This window comes from Engraulis encrasicolus, chromosome 24, assembly GCF_034702125.1.
Source record: "Engraulis encrasicolus isolate BLACKSEA-1 chromosome 24, IST_EnEncr_1.0, whole genome shotgun sequence".
NCBI lineage: Eukaryota > Metazoa > Chordata > Actinopteri > Clupeiformes > Engraulidae > Engraulis > Engraulis encrasicolus.
Window position 1 is genome coordinate 12,886,717 of NC_085880.1, and position 25,512 is coordinate 12,912,228.

Below are 25,512 nucleotides of genomic sequence, written 5' to 3' on the forward strand. Positions count from 1 at the left end.
CGTATTTGTGTATTTGTTGTATTTATGTAGGCTAAGATTACAGACATTTCCTTCGGTAGGCTATTAAAAGTAGGCCTAGTCAATCTGGCTACTAAAAAAAACTGGACTGGTAACATTAGCCTATGTCAACCATACATTTCCATAATTGAAATAGCCTAATAAGTCTTGTCTGTCTGCCAGCTCTCTCTGTTTTATGAACACCTCAGACAGCCTACACATAACGGACATTTCCATGAAAACCACTACCCTGCTTTCCAACCAGAGGGCACAAAAAAGTCGGTAGAGCTCTATTCGCAGAGAGCACAGATTTATTGACCCGAAGTTGATGCTGGTCACTGAAACGCAACTTCTTCCACTGATAATTTTCTGCCCTTCATTTAAGTCGAACAGATGTGTGCGACTGTGCGTGGCCTAAAATGATACAAATAATGTGTTGAACAAATTTGATATGCCTGCTTGAAAAACGTAGGCACTTTCATAATTTTCATGATGTTATTATAGGCTACTGGCATGTATTCTGCATACAAAATGTAAAACAGATATCAAGAGCTTAATTTTCAGGAGATGCAATTATTCGTAAATTCAGCTTCTAACACTGAATGAAACAATACATCATCAGTTAGCGCGGTGTATTGGAAACTTCCCCAATTATCAAAACACGTGACCACTTTGACACAAGGGATGACTACAGCCCGTCATGGAAAGGTGTTCTTCCGCGCTTAACAAAGGACCACGCCGCTATTGCCTTTATCATCCACACATACTGCATACTTTGATATTTTAGTTTCGGATTGATTAACATGTGATTTCCCGTGTTTTGTATGGATATACTATAGAATTTAGCACCCGTAAGACATTATGGATCTATTTATTCACGGCGGTAGGATATTTAGCAAAACTCTGCCTGGTCTACCTTCTTTTTTCCTCTGTTGGAAGCCATGATGGAAGTTTGAGAGTTCAGCTGGGAGAGAATCGCAAAAAAAGAAGATGATTCCTTCGGACGAAGCCATCAAACGCTCTCCCTTGAAACAATAACCAATATATTCTTTATTTAAAATTAAGGTGGAGCCTGTCACTTTCCCTCTGCATTTGATCCAGCTAAGGACTACGATGATCCGTCGATAGGAGGATTTTTTGGATAAGAAAGGGGCTGCTAGCTAGCCGTTGTTGCTAGCTAGAAATGCTAGCTAGCTAGCTAGCTACGTCGTGAGTTGCCTGGGAAAGGGTGTCTGAATTTTCTCCGTTAGCAGCAATGGAGAGGGTTCTCCACTCTCAGTGGACCTAATCACGGCGGCTGTGGCGGACTCAAAGACTTTGGCCGTGTCTAATGCGTTCCGATCTAGCATCTCGGTTATTGGATATCCTCTCTATTGGTGGGTTGCACGGCAAATTCCAGGATCGGGAAAGTCGGGCCTGCTGTGGTGGAGCCGAGCAAGGCCCGTCTTTATTATCCAGAGGCCATTCTAATCCTACTCACAACGACAACCACTGTGCTAACCCGTTAGCCCTGTCACCGTAAAGGAAGGCGCTGCAGAAACCAGGAGAAGCAAGGGTGATCGCGGGACAAAGCCATTGCAAGAGGAAGCAAACTCGCATTTACGTAATTGATAGGAACTGAAAGACTTTGCAATGGCTGCAATAATCAAGGAGATTGTAAGTCGAAACAAGCGAAGGTATCAAGAGGATGGGTTCGATTTGGACTTGACATGTATCCTTGCCTGACAGTTAACATTAGCTAGATGGAGATGTTGAGAAAGTAATGCATTTCCTCTGCACTGACATTAACGTGTATTTTACTTATTGCATGTTTAAGTCATGTCGTGTTGCCCCGTTCGTAATATTATTATTAATCCCTGCAGAAATATTTCGTTTTCCTCCCAAGCTAAAGCTAACTTGCCCTGTTGGTCTTTTTTCCCCCGTAGCATTCACCTTGCTAGTTACCGACACGTTAGCCAGCGCTAGCCTGCTAGCTAATTTAAAAATCTCTGTGATCGGTGATACCCGAAGATTGAATGAGTTATTAATGGCAAGCCGGCGAGTGAACACAACTAAGGGAACAGTGTGGCAATTATTCATTACGTTTGTGTGCATGTTACATTAGACATCCTGGTAAAGTGAGCGTAGTTGTTAATTGACAGATCCAAACGACACGCTGGCCAGCAACATAACGTTTATCAATCTTTCCCAGCTAGCTGACTAATGCTTTTAATTGGGACAGGTTTTCTCTCTCCACAGAAGAGGCGACATTTCTTCTACCACACTATTTTAGAGAGAGATTGTGGCAGTTGTCAGATGGTCTGACACTTTCTATCACTGGTATGGGTAGATTTTCTATTTGCAATTAATTGTATTCACTTCGCCAAGGGAGGTACTGATTCTGGTCATTCTGGCAGTTTGCTGTCATGGGTCCCAACGCTGATTGTCAGAATCTGGGGTCTCGTCATTCGTATGATCTCACTGGTGCGATAAATATGCAAAAATTACATTGATATACGGACTGCATTTGTGGCATCGAAATGGAACACTTCAAAATGAATGTTGCATCCCATAAGCCGCTATGGCAGTATGCGTTGTGGGTTAAGCATTTGCGTGGTACAGCAGGCGTTACATCAGATAATATCCCCTTGATCTGCATAGCCCGTGGAGTTTGGAACATACTGACACAGCAGTACTTAAGACAACATTTGCAAGACCTTTTTAAATCCCCAAGGTATGCGTATTTTATTGGTAGCTAGCTATGCTGGCAGATACTGATAGGCATGTGCTGGATCTGATGGGGAGAGATGGATAGTGTGTATGCATCCTCTACAAGGCCATAGCCCTGTAGATATCCAATGGCTCAGCTAATCCTGAATACGGCCTTCAAGTTGAAGGGTGTGTGCACCTGATTGCTGCCTGGAACATGCATGTACACTTCAGATGTAAAGAACACATAACGGCAGAATGCTTGAATTTGTGCCTCGTCTGCATTTTGCAAAGCAAAAAAAAAGTGAAGAATAGGAAGAGAGAGTGTGATGACCATGAATTCCAGCTTTTCCCAGGGGGGAATTGCTGTGAATGTGAAGGTGGTGTATTGTCGGGCACTGGGACAGCGCTTTATTTGTGTCATCATGACATTGGCCTGGATCAAGTTCCACCAGTTAATGAGCTGCCAATCGGAAATGTGAAACAACGTTTGTATCAGACACTAAACTAACAAGAGGGAAAAGAGAAGCTGGCCAAGGGGTCCGCAGGATGTTGGAATGCCCTCATGCATAGTGTATATTTAATTCATCATGGCTGCAATAAGCTTGCTAGAGAATTGATTTGAAACTCTTAGGATGTAGGTTTATGTTTTGTCTCTGGCAAACGTACCAACCCAACTGCCTGTGGAGGTTACGATGCGACCCCCTCCTGCGTGTCACATAGGCTTGCAGAGCCTAAAAGAGGTGTGTGTGTGTGTATTTCTCCATTGCTCTGACACACACACACACACACACACACACACACACACACACACACACACACACACACATCGGTCAGGCACACACCCTCATCTGTAAGGTGATCTGGCGTGGCGTCCGTGGTGAAAGGTCAGAGTTCAGGGAAGCTGCTGTGGTGTAAGATTGAGCTGTTTGGCGTAATTGTGTGGCAGGGCAGCGACAGTAATCTGACTGCTGAGATGGGGTGCATTGTGCCATGCATTGTGCCGTGCTGCCACTGGGTCGCCAGGGGAGGTGTGCTCCGCTGCGGGAAGGAAGGAAGGGCTCTGAAGTGTTGGGTGAAAGAATGGCATTTGCTAGGCTGGGAAATGGTTGAGTGAATGAATGAATGAATTGATGCTAACTTTTTAGTGTGTGCCTGTGCGTGTCTGTGTTTGTGTGTGTGTGAGTGAGTGAGAGCACGTGAGGGAGTGTGTGTGTTTGGAGGGGCAGTCATATTTCTCACATCAGATTGATAATTTGCGATGGTGTGTGTATGTGTGTGAGAAGACGCCACATGTGGGTGTGGAAGCGAGGTGCATTTCTAGCACACGTGCCAGAGTTTGGCAGGCGTGTGGTGGTGTTACCCCCAGCACACACCAAGACACACACACATACACACGCCACCCACACGCCCCCAGAATGCATGTGAGTATGTGGTCAAATGCTGTAGCACCTCAGTGTACACCAGCATTCTCTTACCCCCCTCCTTCTCCCTCTCCCTCCCCTCTCCGCTGCACGCGTGCGGATGGCTGCTCCCTCTGCCATCCTATCTAAAACAATATGGCCCTGTGCCCTTATGTAACTTACTATCTGAGTTCTGGGAATGGGCCCTAAAATAGACCACTGCTGAGCTGCTATCGGGTGGGAGGGAGGGAGTGAGGGGGGTGCACAAGGGATGCCTGGGCCACACACACACACACACACACACACACACACACACAAACAGTACATGTTTGACATTCACTGGATTTATGTACCATTAAATGTCTAGTGCCAGATATACTGGTACTAAGAATTGTAATGTTGTAGTGCAATTGTCCATTTGAAGACATGCACAGATTTGCATAGGGATTTCTTAGATTTTTATTCACGGGGGGGAAAAAAGGATTCCTAATGATCCAAGCACTTCTCAGGGACAGCCGTCTTAGCTGGTGGGTGCATGCATGCTATGCTGGATATGGTAGAGTAATTTCTAATGTCTTTCTGGGGCAGATCCAGTGCTTCAGAATCCTGTTTTGTCCTGTAACGTTGCTTGCTGGGCATTGCCGTGCATATGCAAAGCCTACAGCAGGAAGGGTCGATGGTGAATCTGGCCACTTCCTGGTTATTACGCTAGGGCTAAAGCAGTTGGCTACTCTGTGTTGAAACCGATACCACTTCAGTAGACGGCTATGCTTTTCTAACCATGCATTGTAATATATTTATATTCTTATTTTTATTATTTTTTTCACATCAGAAGGTCAAGTTTGTGTGTGTGTAGTGTATCGCGTTGCCTTTTTTTCGTACTCCATTTACCCATTTTACATTACGTAGGTCATCTTCTGTATTCATCATGCATTGGGTCGAAACATTTCAAATTGATTTTATTGTAAGTTATCATTTGTATGTATCTGGCAGTCAAGGCCTTCAAGCAAAATGAAAGGCTGTTTATGTGATTACGGAATGGAAATAGAGACCAAATGGTTTATCAGAGGAAGAGCCATTCCTTACTCTTATCCTTGCTGCTGCGTCATTCTTGTCTTTTATTTGGCTCTCATTCAAATGCCCCATTCAATGTGGCATGGTCAGAAGGGGCCAGGTGGTCATTCATTGCCTTGATTTTAGGTGTAAAGTTCAGAATAATGTCACAGCCAACTGAGCCAAGCGCACCCTTTCCTTATCAGTCTGTGGTCAGAACCACTACCTACCTTCTCCAGATGCTCTCTATCTTGGCTTTTTGCCTTCTTGCTTTTTTTTGTTTTGGTTTTTTTCCCCTTGGTTGCACTCGCCCCCTCTAACCTCACTACTGTTACCTCCAACTTTTTCTCTCTCTCTGCGTGCTTTCGAATGGGAAAGAAAGGTTAAAGAATGACTCTTAAAAACGCACCAGTTCTAAAAATATGGCCTGAGTCACCCAATTAAAAGCATTCAGGCTTTCCAGCCTGACAGGATATTGTCTGAAAGAGCCACTTCTGCAAATGACTGAAGCACCGCACTAGCAGACCATCTGCAGTGAGAGGGAGAAGGTGTGTGTGTGTGTGCGTGTGTGAGTGAGAGAGAGAGAGAAAAGATGGTGTTTGGAAAGGAGCAGATAGGCATAGAGACAGGATTAAAGTCAAGTGTGTGAAAAGTAAGTCACTTTCAAAAATGTGTGCACGCTTCGCTTGCATATACTACATGTGCAAGCTACCGTATTTGTTAAGATCCTCTCTTGGTTCATTTGTGTGATGCCGTCAAACGGTGCAACAGCTGAAGTGCAGCTCTCTTTTCTTCTCTTGTTGTGGCCATGCCATGAGGTTCCATGCTGCTAGGGTGACATGGCTGCTCTTGATGGGGTGGGGCACCGACTGTTCTCTCTCTCACACACACACACACACACACACACACACACCAACGACCCTGTCTAACAGCCACCAGTGCGGTCGACTCGAGAACACACTCACAGTTTGACTACCGACACGTTCACCTCGTGTGAATACGACCGCTCTGCTGGCGTGTCCATTTCGGCTGTCTTGTGTGTTACGTGGGAGGGAGTTGTTGATTGTGTGTGTGTGTATTCCAGGTAGTAGTGTTTTGTGTAGTAATAGTGTCGTATTGTGGCAAAATGAGGAGGCGTGTTTTTTCCCCTCTCTGCAGTGGTTATTCCTTGAATGCGTGGTGGCGTATTGCTGACAGTGAAAGGTCATGAGCCTGACTCCAGATGTGCCGCTGTGACTGCTGAGCTTGACTCTCATGTAGGCCTGTAACGATACGCAAATCACTCGTCTCACGATTTTTGACCGGTTTGATACACCCCACGTTTTTTAAAATGAATATTTAAAAATAAGTTTATTTGCTTTTTTCACATTTGCTAACATTATAATAAAAATGGATTTTCGTTTGTAGGTTTCTTGAGGCTATCTATTAAAATTGATTTGAAGCTTGGAAGCAGCATCGTCCTCATATCATGTGGTTGTGTCCTGCACTGAAGGGTAGCAGAACTTTGAAAGGGTGTGTCATGATACTATCTTCTTGCACTATGATACAGTATTGTGACGCTGTGCATCGCTGTTCTTTGGTTCGATATAATATTGTTATAGCCCAACTTTCATGACTTCGCTGTGCAGTGCGACACAATGTGCTGGGACTTTGCTGTGCTGTACAATACCATGTAGTCATGGCCTGTGGTTTGCTGTGTCTTTGCTGCACGTATGCAGTTAGGGATGCACGATGTATCGGCCAGATGTATCGGTATCGGCCTATATTCAACACATCGGACATCGGTCTGATGGGTAAAACTGGGCCGATGTAAACGCCGATGTTTTTTTTTTATATGTTACGGTTCTAAAAGAATGGACTTGACGATGACTTTCACTGTTTGTCTTCTATTTTGTCTCTATTTTTATCTAATTATCACAGGGAGTTAAAAAGTGTTTTTGGAAATAAGACGACATTCAAAAATTCTGTTTGTTTGCATCATTGTCATCTCTTTTTTTTAAAAAAAGAAAGAAAAACATCAGTATCGGTTAATATCGGTCATCGGCCAAAACCGCAATATCATAATCGGATATCGGTATCGGCCGAAATTTTTGACATCGTGCATCCCTATATGCAGTAGAATACTATCTTCAGTGTGCTGTGACTTCTGTACACTATGACCTGTATCTTCAGTGTGCTGTGACTTCACGGTGCAGTACTGTGCCACTACATGCAGCGTGTCCTTTCCTTAACCCAGACTCACAGATATTTATCCCAATATAATTGCAATGGGTTTTCCAGCTGAGAAGTTGGAAGGAGTCTACAGAAATAATATAGATGATGTAGTCAGGTAAGTGGACACAACCCGCGCATACACTCACTCGCGCGTACGCACGCGCTCACGCTCACACTTCAAGAGTTTGCTCATACACAAGTCACACACCTTTGCTAAAGAGAAATAAGATGTGTACGTGGTGTCAATCTGTTATGCAGCTTTGGGGGGCGGGGGGGAAGAAATTAAGGCATTTGACACAGAGCTCCACAGTAATAATAACATAAGTGAAATAACTTTGAATTTCTAGACTATTCAAACAAAAAAGTGTAAAGGTGTAATGTGCTTCATGGTGGGGAAATATTACGTTTGTACATTATTGCGTTTGTAATTACAAGTGGAAAAAAATGGTGAATGGATGTCTTGTCTTTAAAATATATTCACGAACACTTTCACTTCAAAGTGAAAGTGCTGAGCTGTGGCTAAATACATTCACTGCTTTACACGAGTGTCAGAAGGACACCAGAACAAAAAACATGGGGGGGAAATGTGGAGACGGAGGCTGAGGACGTGTTGTGCAGGCAGCATGTACAGTAATGGGTATTTATAGTAGCAAAGATGGAGCACACTTGACCACCACGCTTTCATCAGTCATCTCTCATGCTCAACTTTTTTTTCCCTCTTTCTGTATCTTTCTCCTCCCCCTTCTCGCCCACCTCTCTTCTTTTTTGTTGTTTTGTTTTATTCTCTCGACAGGTTTTTGGATTCCAAACACAGAAACCATTACAAAATATATAATCTGTAAGTACAACCTGTTTTGACTTGAGTGCATGCATTTTTTTGTGGCTTTTGTCTGTGTCTGTGTTTGTTTGAAGAGAGAAAAGTATGTAACAGAATGTGCATTGCTGTGTTTCAGATGTGCAGAACGACACTATGATACTGCCAAATTCAACTGCAGAGGTGAGATACTGTGTATTTTTTTCCATTTATGATGCCTTTCTCAATTATGACGGTCCATGTGTTGGCCTGACTCTCGCCAGACCATCGTGCATTTCCGCATTTGAGCTCACATGAGGGTCTGGACGACCTAAGGATTCGCCCAGCTCCCTAACCCAAAATGCAGACGAACCAATCAGGAAAGCGGGATTGTCAGAGATGTGACAGTCAAAATTTAGGCATAGTGGAGAAGGAGAATAATAAGGGGAAACGCGACAGTTGTTTCAACAACAATGGACTCATTCATCGGCATCGATTCTGTGCTTGTTAAAAATATCAGACAGGTGTTTCCCTAATTGTGTGCAAGGATTTTTTAAAAATAAAACCATGCCTTGAGAGACCTATGTCTATGGCTTAGCTCCAGGTGGACGTTCGTGGAGCAAAGTGGAACCCTTTCATCTGGCGAGAGTCAGGTTAGGTTTGTGTAGTTGAACAGGCGCACAACATCCCTCACCCCCAGTTTGAACGGCACAACCTGCATTATTTCCAGGAGGATGGCCAACTTGGCCGTCCATATTACTATTTTAACTCAACCCAACTCAACCCAAGTTGAGTTGTAAGAATCTGGTCAAATTCTTGACCTTGATCGACATTTCTTTGCTCATCCAAGGAACTTCATCATCAGGTCAATGTAGTGCAGTTGATGTAATGAAACATTGTCCTTTCTCCCCCTCCTCTTCCTCTTCCTCCTCCTCTTCTTCCTCCTCTTCCTCGTCATCTTCCTCCTCCTCCTCCTCCTCCTCCTCCTCCCCTCCTCCTCTTTGTTATCTTTCTCCTCATTCTATTTCTCCTCCTCTTCCTCCCGGTGCAGTTGCACAGTACCCTTTTGAAGACCACAACCCCCCTCAGCTGGAGCTGATCAAGCCCTTCTGCGAGGACCTGGACCAGTGGCTGAGCGAGGACTCCAACCACGTGGCGGCCATCCACTGCAAGGCGGGCAAGGGCCGCACGGGGGTGATGATCTGCGCCTACCTGCTACACCGCAGGAAGTTTGCCGAGGCCCAGGAGGCACTCGACTTCTACGGGGAGGTCAGGACCACAGACAAGAAGGTGGGTAACTCGACATTTGCTCCCGCTTTGGCATTTCATGCACTCAACTCCATGCACTCCATCCCTCCCCCATGACTGAGGTACTGTCCCGCCGCACTGCTCCCACTGGGGGCTGCCCCCTTGCACGGGTGAGGCATAAATGCAGTTCCTCTTGCATCCACAGTTAATCCTGTTGGATGTGGTTCACCCCTCTTGGTGGTATGCAGACATTACCTTGGATGCCGTGGCTCTTGATGCATCACAAAGACTTGCTGTCTTGGTTAAAGATGCAACAGTTACACGCGCACCAACAATTTCTCCTTTTTTTAACTCTGATATGTCACCCATAATGTGTGCATTGCACAATTTTGAGTAAAACTGTGCTCTTACCCTGCTAATCGAACCTTCACACTTCACTTTACTGGTAGCCTGGGAACTCCCATACTGCCTTTAGTTCTACACAATCGTTTCGATCTGAAAGACAGTCTGGCGAGGATGACTCATAACGTCCAAGATCATGGTACCTGTGTCATAATGGCCAAGCATTCCGTCCTTTACAGTTTCTCTGCCAATCAGAGAGCAGGGCAGTGTGTCATAATAGCCAAATATTCTGCCCCCTACGGAATTTAATATAGGCAACTCCCCAGACCTAATCTCACTTGTGATTAGGTCTGGTGTTGTTAACCAGGCAACTTTACTGGTGCAATGTGCAATGAAATGATAGGTGTCTCAGTTATTTTGTCCAACCCCTGTATATTCCAATACATTCCTTACTTTTCCAATCCGTTGTGATATATTTGATCTGATATTTTATATTGCATGCGTATTAATCATATCTTGTATTACCAAGCCCCACTAACCCCGCCTGTTTCAATGTTTTTCGAGTTACCAAAATGGTAATGGTGCTGCTCTTGTAATGGAGGATGATTCAAACCATTTCGTTTCCCACTCCGCACCTGTAGGGGGTGACGATCCCTAGCCAGCGGCGGTACGTGTACTACTACAGCTACCTTCTGAAGAAGCAGCTGGAGTACCGGCCCGTCGCCCTGCTCTTTCACAAGATGGTCTTCGAAACCGTGCCTATGTTCGGTGGAGGAACCAGCAGTAAGTCTCCTCACACATTAAATAAACAACACGCAAATACAAACGCAATACACTTGCATACATTCACACAATCTCACTGCATGAAAAATACTGTGTGCATTTTTTTCCTTTCTAAAATCAATCTTAAGATCAGTAGAAATTAACAGATGTCAATTTTGCCCTTTTGTTCATTTGCAAGCTCTATAAACTGGTGTTTAATTTTTATCAAGTTAAATGTTCTTAATCTGGACAACAGGCCAGCATTTAGCACCACAGGCCAGAACTCCACTCCCACCCTCAGATTAAGCCTTCCAACTGTTTGGAGACATTTTGTGATATTTCAAACAAACAGGACAGATGGGATATTTAGCTTGTGGCCACTAGTTCAGTCATAAAGGCTTATGTTGTTTTTTTAAAAGAACAGCCATGACTGTGATATTTGGTGATATCTGTGCTTGAATATCAATATATTATCGTTAAAAGCAACTGACCAATCTGAAGTTAGCAGACATCAGGTGGTACAATCACAACTATTGCCCATGAATTAGTTAGTAATTGGTAATTAATGCAGTGCAATGAATATGCTTATTAGATAATCTGCTAAAAAACTGAAGAAAAAAAAATATTTGTCCATACAATAGTGGCCTTAGTTGTTGTTTCACCCCCCTGACGTGCTACTACTAAAACGTCATTGACCCATAAAGAAAATACAACGAAAAACTGCATGTGCAAACCATAGTTTTGCCTCGGTTATGCTAGCTTTTGTGTCAGCCTTAATTGCGTGGTTGTAGGAGAGATGTAGATGGCTGGGGAGATGACGTAAGCTAATTGGGTTTTCTTCTTGTGGTTAATGTACTCTGCATGACTACTTGCCCAGATTACCTGTGCTGTGCCCCCAACAGGTCAACTCTCCTCCACTAGAACATCCCCAAATAACACGTGCACCATCTCGTTTTCTCTCACTCAATCTCTCATGCTCTTAATCTCTTAAAGGAGAACTGCATCTGTTGCTTTAAAGAAGTGTATTCCAAAAAAAATTGTCATCCGTGCTGAAATTCAATCTCTGTCAGTTGTGACAATTTTTGCACATATGTATTTTAATCTGAAGGTGGGCAGAGTAGAGGATTAGAGATGACTAATCCTGTGTCCGTGACGCCAGATCTGTTTAACGTTTATGTTTAAACCAATGACCAGAAGAGACTGACTGCAAATGAACACTAGCTTGTAAGTGAGGGCAAAATTGACTTGTGTTGTGAATGAGGCTCTCTGGGCATTTCTCAAAACTCGTAATCACGCCCAGTGATTGGATACTCCGCAGAGTTCAACCAAGAGTATCCAATCACTGGGCGTGATTAATTAGCCTTCCAAGGCTCATACACATGAAATTGAGAAATGACCTCTGTCTGGACACCCATGCATGCTCCTTATGGGTGCTCTCTCCAGCCAGTGCACTTGTGTTCCTCCTCCTTGCTCTGTTACCCCAGGGGGCTGTGGTAGCCTATGGGTAGATACTGGGCTTGGGCTGCTCACCCCAAGACCAGATACTACCAAAACACATGGACACATTCCCGTTGTCCTAGCTCTTCCTCCTCTCTCTTTACCTCCCTCTATCTCTCCCTCTTTCCCTCGTTCACTGTTACCGGTTCCCCTCACTCTTCTGTACCCTCTAACTTGCTCTCTCCCTTTTCCTCTCTTTTTCAATCAAGTTTTAAGGGATCTATTCTGAATTGGGCACACTTCAAAGCAAGCGCTTACCAAAAACAAAAAACAAATTAGCAACCAATTGAAGACCACATTAAATTTTAACAAAGATTTAGAAAAGTTTATAAAGAATAGAGAAAAAGAGACATTGCAAGAATGGAGCCAATGCAATAGAATGCCACCGTAGGAATTTGTTTGCTTGTAGGTATTTGATAATACAGTATATGTATACGTTTTTAAATGTTAGGGGTGCAATGGTTCATGATAATAAAACAAACACACATACATGTGTATACGCATGCACACATGCATACAGTCTCACAGTTAGAAGTTGGACTTCTGTTTAAGGTCAAAGTTTGGGGTTGTTGCATCTAATTGGTTCCTGGAAATGAGATTATCCAATAGGAGGGCAGGCAAATCAAATTGCGGGAAATAAAGGGTTTTGCTGTGTCAAGCAGGGCTGCAGAAGGGCTTGTTGATATTAAATTTGCGCTCGCCCCTCCATCATAACGTCCTCATTCGAGTCATACGCAGATGACGACACGCGACCATACGCCACCCAATGGAGTCTCTTGACTTTGGTGATGTGATGAATCAGGGCGGAGGTCCTGTCGTTTCTCCACAGAGGAGATGGAAGGCGTACAGCAAACGTATGCATCATATACAAATGTCACCAATTAAATATATGCAAATATCATGTATACAAATGTCACGTTACGTGTGGTTGTCATTGCTATTGAAGAGGATGGAGAGCAGATTGTAGCATATGTACTGGACTATGTGGATGCAGAATCAACACTGGTATTGTACTTAGCAGTAGGGACTGACGAATTAAGACTCTGCATTCTTTTTATTATTATTGCTGTGAAAGCAAGATTCATTTGAGCCATGAACACCATCTGATAACCGAAATCTGTTTATTGGGACTGCACGTGTGTACACATACTACTAAATTCTTATCTGTAAAATTTTGATGGGCTTAAAGAAACATTTGATGAGGGCATGGTGTGTACCACATTGGGGAAGAAATCTCACCCTTGTGGTTGGCCGATAAGAGTCTGGTTAGGGCTTGCCGCCACCCAGCATGTCACACAACTGGTTACGTCAACTAGGAACACAGTTCAATGTCAGAATCCACTTTATTGTTCAAGGAAACTGACATCCACATTGACACAGGACTAAACTGTATGCATACGGCTCACTATGCAACACGTGCACAGAATTGGCAACATTAACTCTTTACCATTTTGCATTGTGACTCTCCGTCTTGTCCCAGATAACATTTATTACATAGCAATGCAGTGCAATTCACTGTAGCTTTCACAATCTCCTACTGTAAGTTGTGTGCAAATACATGTTAAATACCTAGAGTGACAAGTGATTGAGAGGCACTCTTAACACGAGCAGTGCCTAGAGAAGGTTATCGGCAGCCACTGATCTGTTCACACAATCTGGTCTGCGCTAGACATGAAAACGGAACAATTACATACATAGTTACCTGCAGCAAAAGTTCCAGGAAGTATGCAAACCACAGCCCGTGTGTGTGGGCTTTCCAGCTTAGTTTCGGAACCATTGTCGCCGCTACAGAAGCGTGTGTTCAGAGACCATTGCACCCCAAACAAGAACCGTGTGTGTGAGGCAGACAGCTTTTTGCTGTTCATTCTCATCTGTCTCAACCCTTTTTCTTCCCCCGTCATTCAGCAGGGTGTTTGGTGTGTGTGTATGTGTTAACATGCTTCTCTTTCTCTAAGGGGAAACGGTAAAGACAAGAGAACCCAACTCGCAGGGCTTCAAGAAAGGGAACTGGCACTGGGGTAAAAACAGCCTTAATACTTCACTTACATCATCTCCATTTAAAAAAAATATCACTCCTCAAAGACTATACGACGACTCAAACTCAGAGCACCCACCCTCGCCAGCCACCACAACACACACAAGGCAGCACTCGTCCCCAAGCACTCCGCGCAGCAAAGCAGAAGCGGAAAAAAGAAAACCGAGAAAGAGAAAAAAAATTCAGGAACATAAAACTACCTCATGCAGACAGTGTGAAGTTCAGTGCTAATTTTAACGCTGCACATGTCGAACAGAACCTGCTCTACTGGTTTGAATGTGTCGTTAGCGTCAGCCTGCCCACAGTGCTACACTGTGAAAGCATCTTTGGCCAAGCTGCTATGGTAACCAGCATAGCTACACTCGTACACATTGTGGGATATTTCTCAAAGTGCAGTGTCCCTGCCTTGCTAGGACTAGTGACGTCCATTCGCGCTCGGTGTATTCAATTGTCAATCACACTTAGAACTAGCTATTGGATACTCTTCGGTGAAATCCGTGAAGAATGGGTGTTCCTCGTCTTAGCAAGGCTAGGACACTTTACATTGAGAAATACCCTGTGTGTGCTCGTTTCTCCTACCCTGCTACCCCCTACCTCTGGTTGCCTGGCATGAACTGTTTTGTGTGCGTGCACACATGCATTGCAGCATGGCCAGCGGCATCACATCCTGTTTTGGGGGGTGAGAGCAAAGCTTTGCAACCGGCCGCAGGCACGTGCTGGAGGGAGACAGAGGTCACCATGGCAACAACAACAAAAAACAGACAGAGAAGGTGGAGGCACTTTGTGCTGCCTACAGCCGGCTCAGGAGTGAACTCGTCACAGGAGCACTTTTCCAATCAGCACATTTCTGCTAGAGATGCTCCGATCAATCGGCTGCCGATCATGAGCGGCCGATATTGCCTTAAAAATAGCTTGATCGGCAACCCAGATAAAGCGCAGATCAAAAAGCGGATCGCGAGATATGAAATTCCTCATGGCTTTTACATCTGGCGCTGCACGTATAAGGCTGGCTCAACCCATTGCTCCCTGCTATAGTAGTAGCATGCTCTGTCAATTCATCAGTTGGAACTCTGGGGCAGCTGTGGTCTAGTGGTTAAAAAGTTGTTTTTTTAGATCAGAGGGTTGCAGGTTCAAATCCCACCCTTACCAGTACCCCAGACTGCTACAGGCTGTAACCAATACCCTGTAATACAAATACCAAGCAATACCATGGGGGCAGCCATGCCCTTATGGTTAGGGAGGCTGTCTTCAGATAAGAGGGTTGCAGGTTCGAAAACCACTCTTACTCACCTCCATCCATGGCTGAAGTGCCCTTAAGCAAGGTACCTAAACCCACTTTGCAATTTATTGTACTGTAATGATCCAGGGACCGCAACCAATACCCTGTGACTAAGCATCAGTTAAGTGTAATGTAACTTAATAATAACTGAACGTTGCTTTGGATAAATGTGTCAGATAGGTATAATGTATAGTAAAAGTCTTCCTACCAAGTGGCAGGGTGCAGTCTTGGCGGATCCCAAATTCAGATGCCCCCATCTCTCCCCCCACTAAGCCTCACTCTGAACACTGCCTAGAAGTACAGTAATAACCATGGAACTATTACTATTGGAGAGAATGACTGAGTCCTGCCCTCTGTTCAAGCCAATGGCCAGGGCTAAGCTCGTGTAAAACTCAGATGTTGTAATAAACACCATCTTGGAAAACTCCTGCTCTCAACTGGCCGACTGCACACATCTGGAAATGACTCATTCACCAACATTGATTTTGCCAGATCTTACTGAAAAAAGAGCGGTTCAACCCCCCCACCAACTCCATATAGTGGTGTCGGTGTACCTAGCTTGTTTGTCACACGCGCACATCACAACAAAGTTGCAGTGCCTCCTGAACAAGACTTGAGTCACCCTTGAAACGCAGCATCATTGGTTTCCCACCAACATGCGCCTGCATGAAGAGAGTACATATGCGGCTCCCAATGCTGCTCTATTCTGCACCATATTTCAAAAAACCCAGATAAAGCTCAAGCTAATCTGTGTTCCCTTTCTCATTCCAAGAATCTGACTCCGTAGTAAACCTGTTTAAACACGACCTCAAGGTTAACTTAATCATCTAATACAAGAGCATGGAGTCCTCATTGTCTTGACTTAATGACACTGGTTGGCTATCTATTACCAGGTTTACGACGTAGCCCCCTAACAGACACCGTTCCACAACAGGAACGCTGTAATAGTCTCTGAAAAACCTTTCCTACCTTAGTACTACACCACTATGACAGTGCACAGGGCCTTTAGTAATGCATAAGGACTTGGTCAGTTCCATTCTCGTAACAGCTAATATATAACAGGGGCCTTAAGGGTGGTTTATGCCTCGAGATCAGCGTCACTGCATCATGATGCAGTGAGCCGCGCAGTTAACGTAGTGAAGCCCCCCCCATCACGCAGGTACTCTGGGGCACCTCCCCAAAATTGTGTCTCGACGCAGGGAGCGACGGCGTGAAAGGGCGAAAATAGGTCTCTGATTGGTCCTCTCGACCAGCCTGCTCTGTCCTCGAGTCGAGAACAAGCGCTACTTCCTTGTTCTAACCTTCGTCGGTCTACGGACTGTGAGCTCTTCATTAAATAAGTTGCCCGTGCTTTGTTGTTTGATTTATTTACACGAACCAACGACAACACATGCGCTTGCAAGTTACGACGCTGAAGTCATTTGGACAGTTGAACAGTGGTTCCGAGGTCGAGGAAACATTCCGCTTCGTCCTCGACAAATGAGCCACTTCTTTGTTCCAAACTACTACTGTGGCTGCCAGTGCGATCAAACATGCACGTGATATAAAGATTTAATGTTTCATTTTCATTCTCGTCGAGTCTGTGATGCTAAAAAACAACCGACACGTCTAGTTTACTCTTTGTATTGAAGGCAGTTTCAGCGTGGAATGACATCGCGCAGACCGTGCTTCAAAACAGGGCATAAACAAGAATTAACTGCATCATGGCTGCGTCAAGCTCACTCTGTGGCACAAGTAGGAAGCATAACTGAGCCTTTATCTGAAGTGGTTAACCTTGATCTTGGCACCCCATTGGCTGTTGTCAGACTAGGGCCCAGTGTCTAGCCTGCCTGGGTCCTGCTTTGGGCCCGGGCCTGGTTGTGTGTTGGAGCGTTTGGGCCTCTGTGCAATCTGGTGTTTGGGTCCGTCCTCCTTTCCTCTGTGGCTATTTCTTCACTCACTTGTCTGTCTGTTTTGGATATTTGTTTTTTCCGGTAACTGTTTGGATCTTATGTCTGTCTGTCTGGTGTTTCTTTCCTGTACTAAAATATATTGTTGGGGGGAGGGGTTTGATGGTGTTTCATTCCTGTACTAAAATATATTGTTTGGGTGGAAGGGGTTTTGGATTATTTTGTGTTGTGTGCAGATCTATGGCGTGATGGAGAGTTGTTGTGGTTTTTAACACCTAGTCTGTTCGTGGTTGTCTCTGCTCGATTCCTCTTTCCTGGTCCCCTTTCTCTCTCCCTCACCACACCTTTGCATCTGGCCTCCCGTCTCTTCTACTTTCTCTTCCCCTCGTCTGCCTTTCTCCTGTCTATCCTCAAACCTCCATCTATCTCTCCTCCCATCACCCTTCCTCCTCTCTTTACACCTCCCTCCACCTTCTTTTTTGCCTGTGTCCTCCTCCTTTTCACTTGTCCTCCTCTCTCCTCCCCCACCTCTCACTACACCTCCTACTTACTCCCTCTTGTCCTCCCTCCTCCTTACCTATGCTCTGCCCCTCCTCTCCTCTCTCCTACACCTCCTTACACGCCACCACCCACCTCCCCTTTTCCCTCAATGTCGACCCCTCCTTCCTCACCTATCCGCCTTTTCTCTCCCCTTCCTCTCTCCTCCTCCCCTCCTCATCCCCCTTTCCATGCCTGCCCTCCCTCCCATCCTGACTTCTCCTCCGCAGATCCCCATTTCGTGGTGTACCAGTTGAAGGTCAAGATCCACACCTCCAACCCGGCCCACACCCGGCGCGAGGAGAAGCACATGTTCTTCGAGTTCCCCCAGCCGCTGCCCGTCTGCGGCGACATCAAGGTGGAGTTCTTCCACAGGCAGAACAAGATGCTCAAGAAGGTCAGTGACTAGACGTGTGACGCTCAAGATGTCTAACTGTTAAAATCACACTTTAGAAGGAAAAACACAAGTGTGAAGGTCAGTTACTGTAGCAGCACTCCTTCTCTCTCTCTTCCAGGGCTGACGGTATTCAGCCGCAGTGCCTGTTTCAAACTGGACAGACAGACAGACACATTTCTGCAAGAATGAAATGTAGTCATTCGATTTTTCTTATTTCAAAAATGGTTGAGGGTTCAGACTTGGGGCTTTTGTTTGACTGTCAGCCAGGCCTTGCTCCTTTCATCACCTCTGGGCACCTTTCTCCTGTCGTCGCCTCTCTCTTCTCCCCTAATCTGCTCCCCTGTCCTCTCCTCTTGTCACCTCACCTCTTGTCACCTCACCTCTCTCCTCTCCTCACCCGTCTCCTATCCTCGCTCTTGTCTTCCATGTGTCCTCTCCTCCTCCTGTCTTCTCTTTATCTCTCCTCTTCCTCTCACCCCCTCCCGTCTCCCGTCTCCTCTCCCCTTTCCCCTCCTTGCCTCTTTTCTCTCTCCTCTAATCGCCCCTTTCTTCTCCTCCCTCCTCGCATCTCCTCACCCACCTATCTGCTCTTCTCTATTCTTGTATACTTCGGTCATTGGCAATTGGATTTTGACTATTTCTTTTTGCTTTTATAGTTGAAGTAGATAACTACTAGGGGTGGGCATAGATTATTTTTTTGAATCTAGATTAATCTCACTGTAATTATTAAATCTAGATTAATCTAGATTAATCTATATCAAAACGGCTCATTCAGAATAGGCACCCAGGCGAAATAATGCCGAAAAAAACCTTGGGGTTTCTTAAGACAGATCGCGCATTAGACCAAAGCTCATCTTTTTTTTTCCAAAATGCATCTCATCTTCAAAAAATGGTCATGTTGATACTTGGTTATAAAGCATATGCACAAGCACAAGCACAAGCATGAAGCATAAGATAGGCCTACTGAAATTTGAAAATGAACAGCGCTGTAAGTTGTAGAGGCAAATACAGATACATCTATCAAACATTACATTTATACAAAATTATTTATAACTTAAAATACCTATATTTATCATTACTATTTAAACAAAATTGCCTCAACGATTCAGCATTTCTAATGGAGAGAGAGAGAGAGCGAGAGAGAGAGAGAGAATCTGCCACTGACTGTAAAAAAAAAGAGCAGCGGCTCCTTTAAGAGAAGGAGGAGCTCTGCGCGCAGTAGGCGCAGCAGCCCTCAGCAGAGCCAGCCAACTGGCTATCTAGAACCTACAGCACTGGCACACGGCGATTTGGGCAAAACCGGCCAGGTGTTCTCAGAGTTAGAATGCCAGAGGAGTTACAGCTCGAAAAGAATTCAGTTTGCAAAAAAAAAAAATCAAGCGCGACAACCGCGAGGATTGTTACCTACCGTTTGACATGAGAATATCTCACTGAGTCGCAAATGTGCGCGATTACAACACAAACATTCAGCGAGAGTAGATATTGACAGTTTCAGTTTGACAATCTTCAAAATGCATATCACACGGAATGTTTTACAATTATGGCACAGGCAAGATTTCTGGAAGTTGTTTAGGCTATGTGTTCCATGCAATGCGTGAGGAAATGAAGGCTATGTCGGGCTGGTAGCCTACTCACACACAATAATGTCTCTTTGTGCTTCACCTCAAACAATGTCTCTTAAGTCTACCACTTATGAAAAAGCACTCAAACAACACCTACCACGGCAGAGTGATTAATGTTTCCAGCATGCAAACATTTCATATTTAGTAGGTCTGCTGAAGCAACAGGTGGAGAGGAGAAACGACTGGAGCGCAGTCTGAACGCGTCTGTCAATTAAACGCTATGGTGACGTGCATACCCAAACTCCAAACCTATATTTTGAGAATAGATTAACGTGCGATATTTTCTTTATCGCGCGACAAGACTCTCACATTATCGCAGCACGTTAACGCCGATAACGGCCCACCACTAATAACTACATAACTGATTTTCTCTTCAGTGATTGAGCTCACGAGTGTTTTATCAGACTAACTAGCTGTATATCTAAAGGATCAACTCTTACCTGAGCAACCTAGCCATCTCAGGGTTATTGATGCGTTATATTGGCTAAACCCTGATGAAGGTGTAAGCAGAAGCGTTGGTCTAATTTGAAAAGTATTGCATGAAGTTCTGAGTGTGTGACGATGGTTTTTTCATCAAAGGGGCTCTAGGTAGGATTAAAAGTTTAATTAATCACTGTCCCGAGTCAGCCGATGCTCATTTGAGTCATTAGTAAGTGAACGATGACTAATCGCGATCATTTTCATGGTCCTCTGTCAGAGAACCCCAAATAAATCGCTTTACATACCGTATTCAGATTAACTGCTAGCATTCCGTGATGAACAACAGAGGGTTTATTTAAACAGCATTTTTCATGACTGTGTAGATTTTGAGACCGGCAGGCCACGGGCACCGCACAAACGACGGCATCCTACATTGTTCCCCTTTAAGTTGACAAGCTGACTTAGTTTAGCCATTTGTTCCAATATAAAAGGAGTGGTCAACGCGGCATCTGGTGTCCATATCTATGCAATCTGTCACTCGGTAAAAGCCTCACCTGTGTCTTCCCGCTCCACCTCCATCCAGGACAAGATGTTCCACTTCTGGGTCAATACCTTCTTCATCCCAGGGCCGGAGGGGCTTGAGGAGGGCCGGGTGGAGAACGGGACGCTGGTGAACGACGTTGGGGAGCTGCCTCCTCCCCCGGCGAGCCAGGGCGCCCCGGCGGAGCGAGGTGGCGGCGGAGGAGGAGGAGGTGGGGGTGGCGCGGCCGACGGGGATCGGGACTACCTCATCCTCGCCCTCTCCAAGAACGACCTGGACAAAGCCAACAAAGACAAAGCCAACAGATACTTCTCTCCCAATTTTAAGGTGAGTGGAGTTGAGTGGAGAGAGCGTGTGCTTTTCACACAGGGTTCCCACGGGTCATGGAATTTCTGGAATATCATGGACTTTCATAAATATTTTTCCAGTCATGGAAAGTCATGGAATTTTACCATTTTGCTTGCACAGTCATGGAATATCATGGAATTTTCTTAACAGTTGTGTAAAAGCAAAAACTTCTTTGTTTGGTGTACTACATTGTTTCTTACTGGTTATACTACAACGCTTCGCCAGAGACAGTTAAGTTTTGCACTGTGATGTGCAACATTTTAGAATGCAATGAGCCCACTGAAGTCTGGCGGTGGCTCTGTGTCGGCTCTAGGGGTGAAGATAATCTTCAGTTTTCACACTTTAAAAAAACGTTTTAACATTTCTTTTTACAGAAATGGTCATGGAAATTTTGGGTCTGGAAAGTCATGGAAAATCATGGAATTTTATATCTGAATTAGAGTGGGAACCCTGTTCACATTACTGTAGGCCAGTGTTTTTCACATTACTGTAGGCCAGTGTTTTTCCAACACTGGGGTCGGGACCCCATTTGGGGTTGCCTAAAATGTCTGAAAGTGACTCAAAAAAAAGAATGCTGATGAATATTACTAATAACTATTCAATATTCTCTTTGAAATACCATTTACAATCTTAGACTGTCATAAATATCTGTAGGTTTAATACCCTAGAACTTGTGTAGCTCAGTCATGTTTTCATTTTTGTCATGAAAAAATGTGAAGGGGGGGGTCCCCAGGAAGTTGGGATGTCAAAATGGGGTCCCATGTCAAAAGAAGTTGGGAACCACTGCTGTAGGCAGACCCTCCAGGGCTTTGCGTTGTTTGCCATTTGCAACTGAAACACACTGCTTCAGGCAATTCCTGCTAATTCAGCCGTAGCATTGCTATTGTGATGATTACTATGTAAATCACTCACCGCTTGTCGAGTGAACTAGACTAACACTTGTAGTGCCCAAAAATATTTTTGCTTGGCGAGTTGTTTGACCCTCGTTCATGGTAGGATCACAACAGCACCACACAGGAGACGCCAGCCCCTGCCCACCAATCACTGCACAATGGTTTTTTTTTCCATCCTCTATTATTTGCCTCTATGGGCGGGGTTTGGTGGGACAGTGCAGACTGCTCGCTATGGCTAACGAAAAGCAGTTGTTCGATTGGTCATTACATTGGCCATGGCAGCACAGAGGCAATTTGAACCATAACAAACTATGGTTTGATCCCACCCACTGTTGTGAGCGAGTGGGTCCAGAATATTGTTATTCACTAAGCCACTTTTCGTTAACTTGTTTTTTTTAAATGTATTTATCTGTTGTGTTCGTTGATGAAGCCAGACCTTGGGTGTATCTCCTTCTCTGGTGGCGTTGTGCCCGTGTAGTTCATGCCAACGTTTTCTGTGTATGTGTTGTTTGCACGTGTTCGTGTCTGTTGAATCATCTGCATTATTAATCTTTTGTGTGCATGTGTGTTTCTCTATTACGATGTTTTCTGTTTGTAGTGCATGTGTATCCATGAAGTCGTATGCGTAACGTTTTCTGTTAAACTTTGTGTATTGTTTTTCGGTTAAACTTTATATTAATTTCATGAACCTTTTTGTGTTTGCTCGTTGGCGCTGCAGGTAAAGCTGTACTTCACGAGGACGGCGGAGGAGCCGCCCAACTCGGAGGGCAGCACCTCCACCTCGGTCACCCCGGACGTCAGCGACAACGAGCCGGATCACTACCGCTATTCCGACACCACTGACTCCGACCCGGAAAACGAGCCTTTCGACGAGGAGCAGCACACGCAGATCACGAAAGTCTGAACTCATAAACAAACTCAACAACAACAAACTCAACAACAAACAACAAACAAACAAACAATAAAATGAAATAAACAAAATGACAAGTAAACTACACCAACACCAACGACAAGAATCATGATACCAACCAACCAACCCAACAACCCACAAAAAAGGAGAAAACTTGAAATACCGAACTGAAGCAAGTCCCTTTCCACCCTCTCCCTATGGCAGTAGAACACTTGTGTCGCTTCAAAAATGAAAAAAAAAAGAAACACTGCATCAGTTATAGAAGAAGAAGAAAAAAACAAACAAATATCCTGACCAATATATTGTTTTATTTTATTATTACTATAATTATTATTTTATGTGCGGATATTGACACAGTTGCCTGCTGGGGAAGGGGAGAAGGTCCTGTAGCTATTCTGTGTACATAAGAAGAAAAAAAAAAAACGAAAGAAACTCCCTTTTTTGTGTCAAAGACGACAAAAATGCGTTGAAAAATCAAGGCAATCAGGAGCGGGATGGAGAGGAGGGATGGACACAGGACCCTCTTTCTCCTGCCCACACCAAGGCCAGTGCTGCAATCACTTTTTCTTTTCTCTCTTTCTCCTCTCTCATCCCCCTCTCTCTCTTTATCTCTCTTCTCTCCACCCTTCCTCTCCACCGCCACCACCCTCCTCTTCCTCCCTCGTTCCCCTCTCCTCTTGACTGTGAATGCTTCTCGTGCTGTCTACAGGCTGCCGCCCCCTGGTTCCTAGGGGCCGTGGACAGTGCTGTGTGCTCAGCTGTGGGGAGCAGCCTGTGTAAAGGGGGCCCACGGTGTGGTCATGCTATCCCTTACCCAGTCCCTTCTACGCCCCACCCCCCCAAAACCCAGCCATCTTTCTTCCCGTATCCCAACCCCCCCAAAAACCCAGCCATCCTTATTCCCTTATCCCACCCCCCCAAAAACCCAGCCATCCTTACCCCACCCCAAACCCACCACCTGGACGCAACCATCCCACTCCCCTTACACCCACCACCACCACTACTATCTGGCCCATCCTATACCCCCCATGACCCGGCAATCCCTATACCCCACCTCACCACCACCTGGCTGTCCCTGTTCCCTTATCCCCACCAAACAACCCCACCAACCTCCACCACCTGATGGCTATCATCCCACTTCCCGGCCATCCCTATTCCTATCCCACCTCACCACCCCATTCCTGCCATGCCATACCATACCTACCCAGCTCAACCACCTCCCGCGCCCCCATACCACCCACCTTCTCCCAATCCCATCCACCTCTCCCCCCACTGTGTATAACGTTAAATTATGCAGAAAAAAAAGAAAAGAAAAAAAGGCATCCCATGTAATTGTCAATGTTTTTTTTATCCTAAGATAATAAAAAAAATCTAATACACGAAACAGCAGGGAAACAGTGTTTGCAATAATGTCAACACTCGAGACATTTAAAGGACAACATGGTGTGCATGCTATTTGAATTACGTGTCCATGTTTTAATAAAAGCTATACAACTGTTGTTTTTATCTACAAGGGTTAGAACAGGAAGACGGATAACAGGTTGAACGCCAAGCTAAGACACTTCACACGCCTTTTGACATTGAACAAATGACCAAATTCAAACGGAAGTGCTCCCTCGCAACCTGTCAGGAGCTTGGCTCTGAAAGACTTGTAGTGGATGTTGAACCAAGTTGAGAAAGCACCTCGTATATGACGACACCTCTGACCAAATCATGTAATAAACTGTTTGACCAAGTTCTGGTAAAATACCGTATGCTTGATATATCTATCTATACATATATACAGTATATCCGTGTATTTAATGAAAAAGGCAGTTCAATTGTGTGTTTTCAGTCAGCAGTTGCTGGTAAGGATACCCCAATAACTAATGTCACGGTGCATTATCAGTGTTCATGAATTAGCTGTGCCTACTTGGGCTACCTGTCAAAACACCAGATCCTGCTTTTGCAGGCCATTGGCATGCATACAGTGAATACTCTTGCTCTTTCTGTCTGAGGCTAAATATTTGTCAACCATAATGTTGACTCGTGGTCTGATGGGGTAATGAAAGTGTTGAAAACGTTTCTCATTCTCCTTTAGTACACCAAGTCATGCATTAGTATACCTAGTATGTTCAGTTCAATTCAAACCTGTTAGTTTTAAGTTATGTTTAAAGGACTGCAGTAATATATCTACACTCTATTCTTGTTCATGCCGAAAAGAAAGAAGAGGTTGCACCAAGCATCAGCTTTTTTCTTTCATTACACAGACACGTCTCAGTGTTGTGCCTTCCGCGCTGTGTCACACTGAGGGAGGTAGAATGACGAAATGTGTCTAACAAAAAAGTTGATTCATGGTACATCATCTTACTTCTCAGTTATTTTGGTCAGCACCCTAAAGGAAGGAAAAATCTGTTGGGGTGAAGCCTGCTCCAACCTTTATGAACTCTTGAAACTACAAAAAGATGTAGTTTGAAGTAACTGGGGTTGCAAAATTGAAAAGGAGAGCACAGCCAGAGATGGTGGTTTTTCTGTAATCTCTCTGGTGCTGGCGTGTTGGATCAACTGTCTGAAGAAAGATCAGGTGCTCTTCAGAAGGGACATCAGAGACTTCAGCACTTCGCTTTTGACTAATCCCAAAATGTGGAGGCCCAAATCATGGTAA

At 44.7% G+C, this 25,512-nt stretch overlaps 1 protein-coding gene across 2 annotated transcripts; it reads left to right on the forward strand.

The window, feature by feature from the left end:
• The first annotated feature begins 920 nt into the window (after nt 1-920).
• On the forward strand, nt 921-24,618 carry LOC134441160 (phosphatidylinositol 3,4,5-trisphosphate 3-phosphatase and dual-specificity protein phosphatase PTEN-like). 2 transcript variants are annotated; one of them, XM_063191348.1, is made up of 10 exons: nt 921-1,708; nt 7,386-7,470; nt 8,149-8,193; nt 8,309-8,352; nt 9,200-9,438; nt 10,380-10,521; nt 13,953-14,015; nt 17,968-18,134; nt 20,760-21,044; nt 22,677-24,618. In XM_063191348.1, the coding sequence occupies exons 1-10, from the start codon at nt 1,630-1,632 to the stop codon at nt 22,860-22,862; spliced, it is 1,335 nt and encodes a 444-aa protein (XP_063047418.1). In that variant the 5' UTR covers nt 921-1,629; the 3' UTR covers nt 22,863-24,618. The 2 variants fall into 2 exon arrangements, with proteins under 2 accessions (XP_063047418.1, XP_063047419.1); XM_063191349.1 differs by lacking the exon at nt 13,953-14,015.
• The last annotated feature ends 894 nt before the right edge of the window (nt 24,619-25,512 follow it).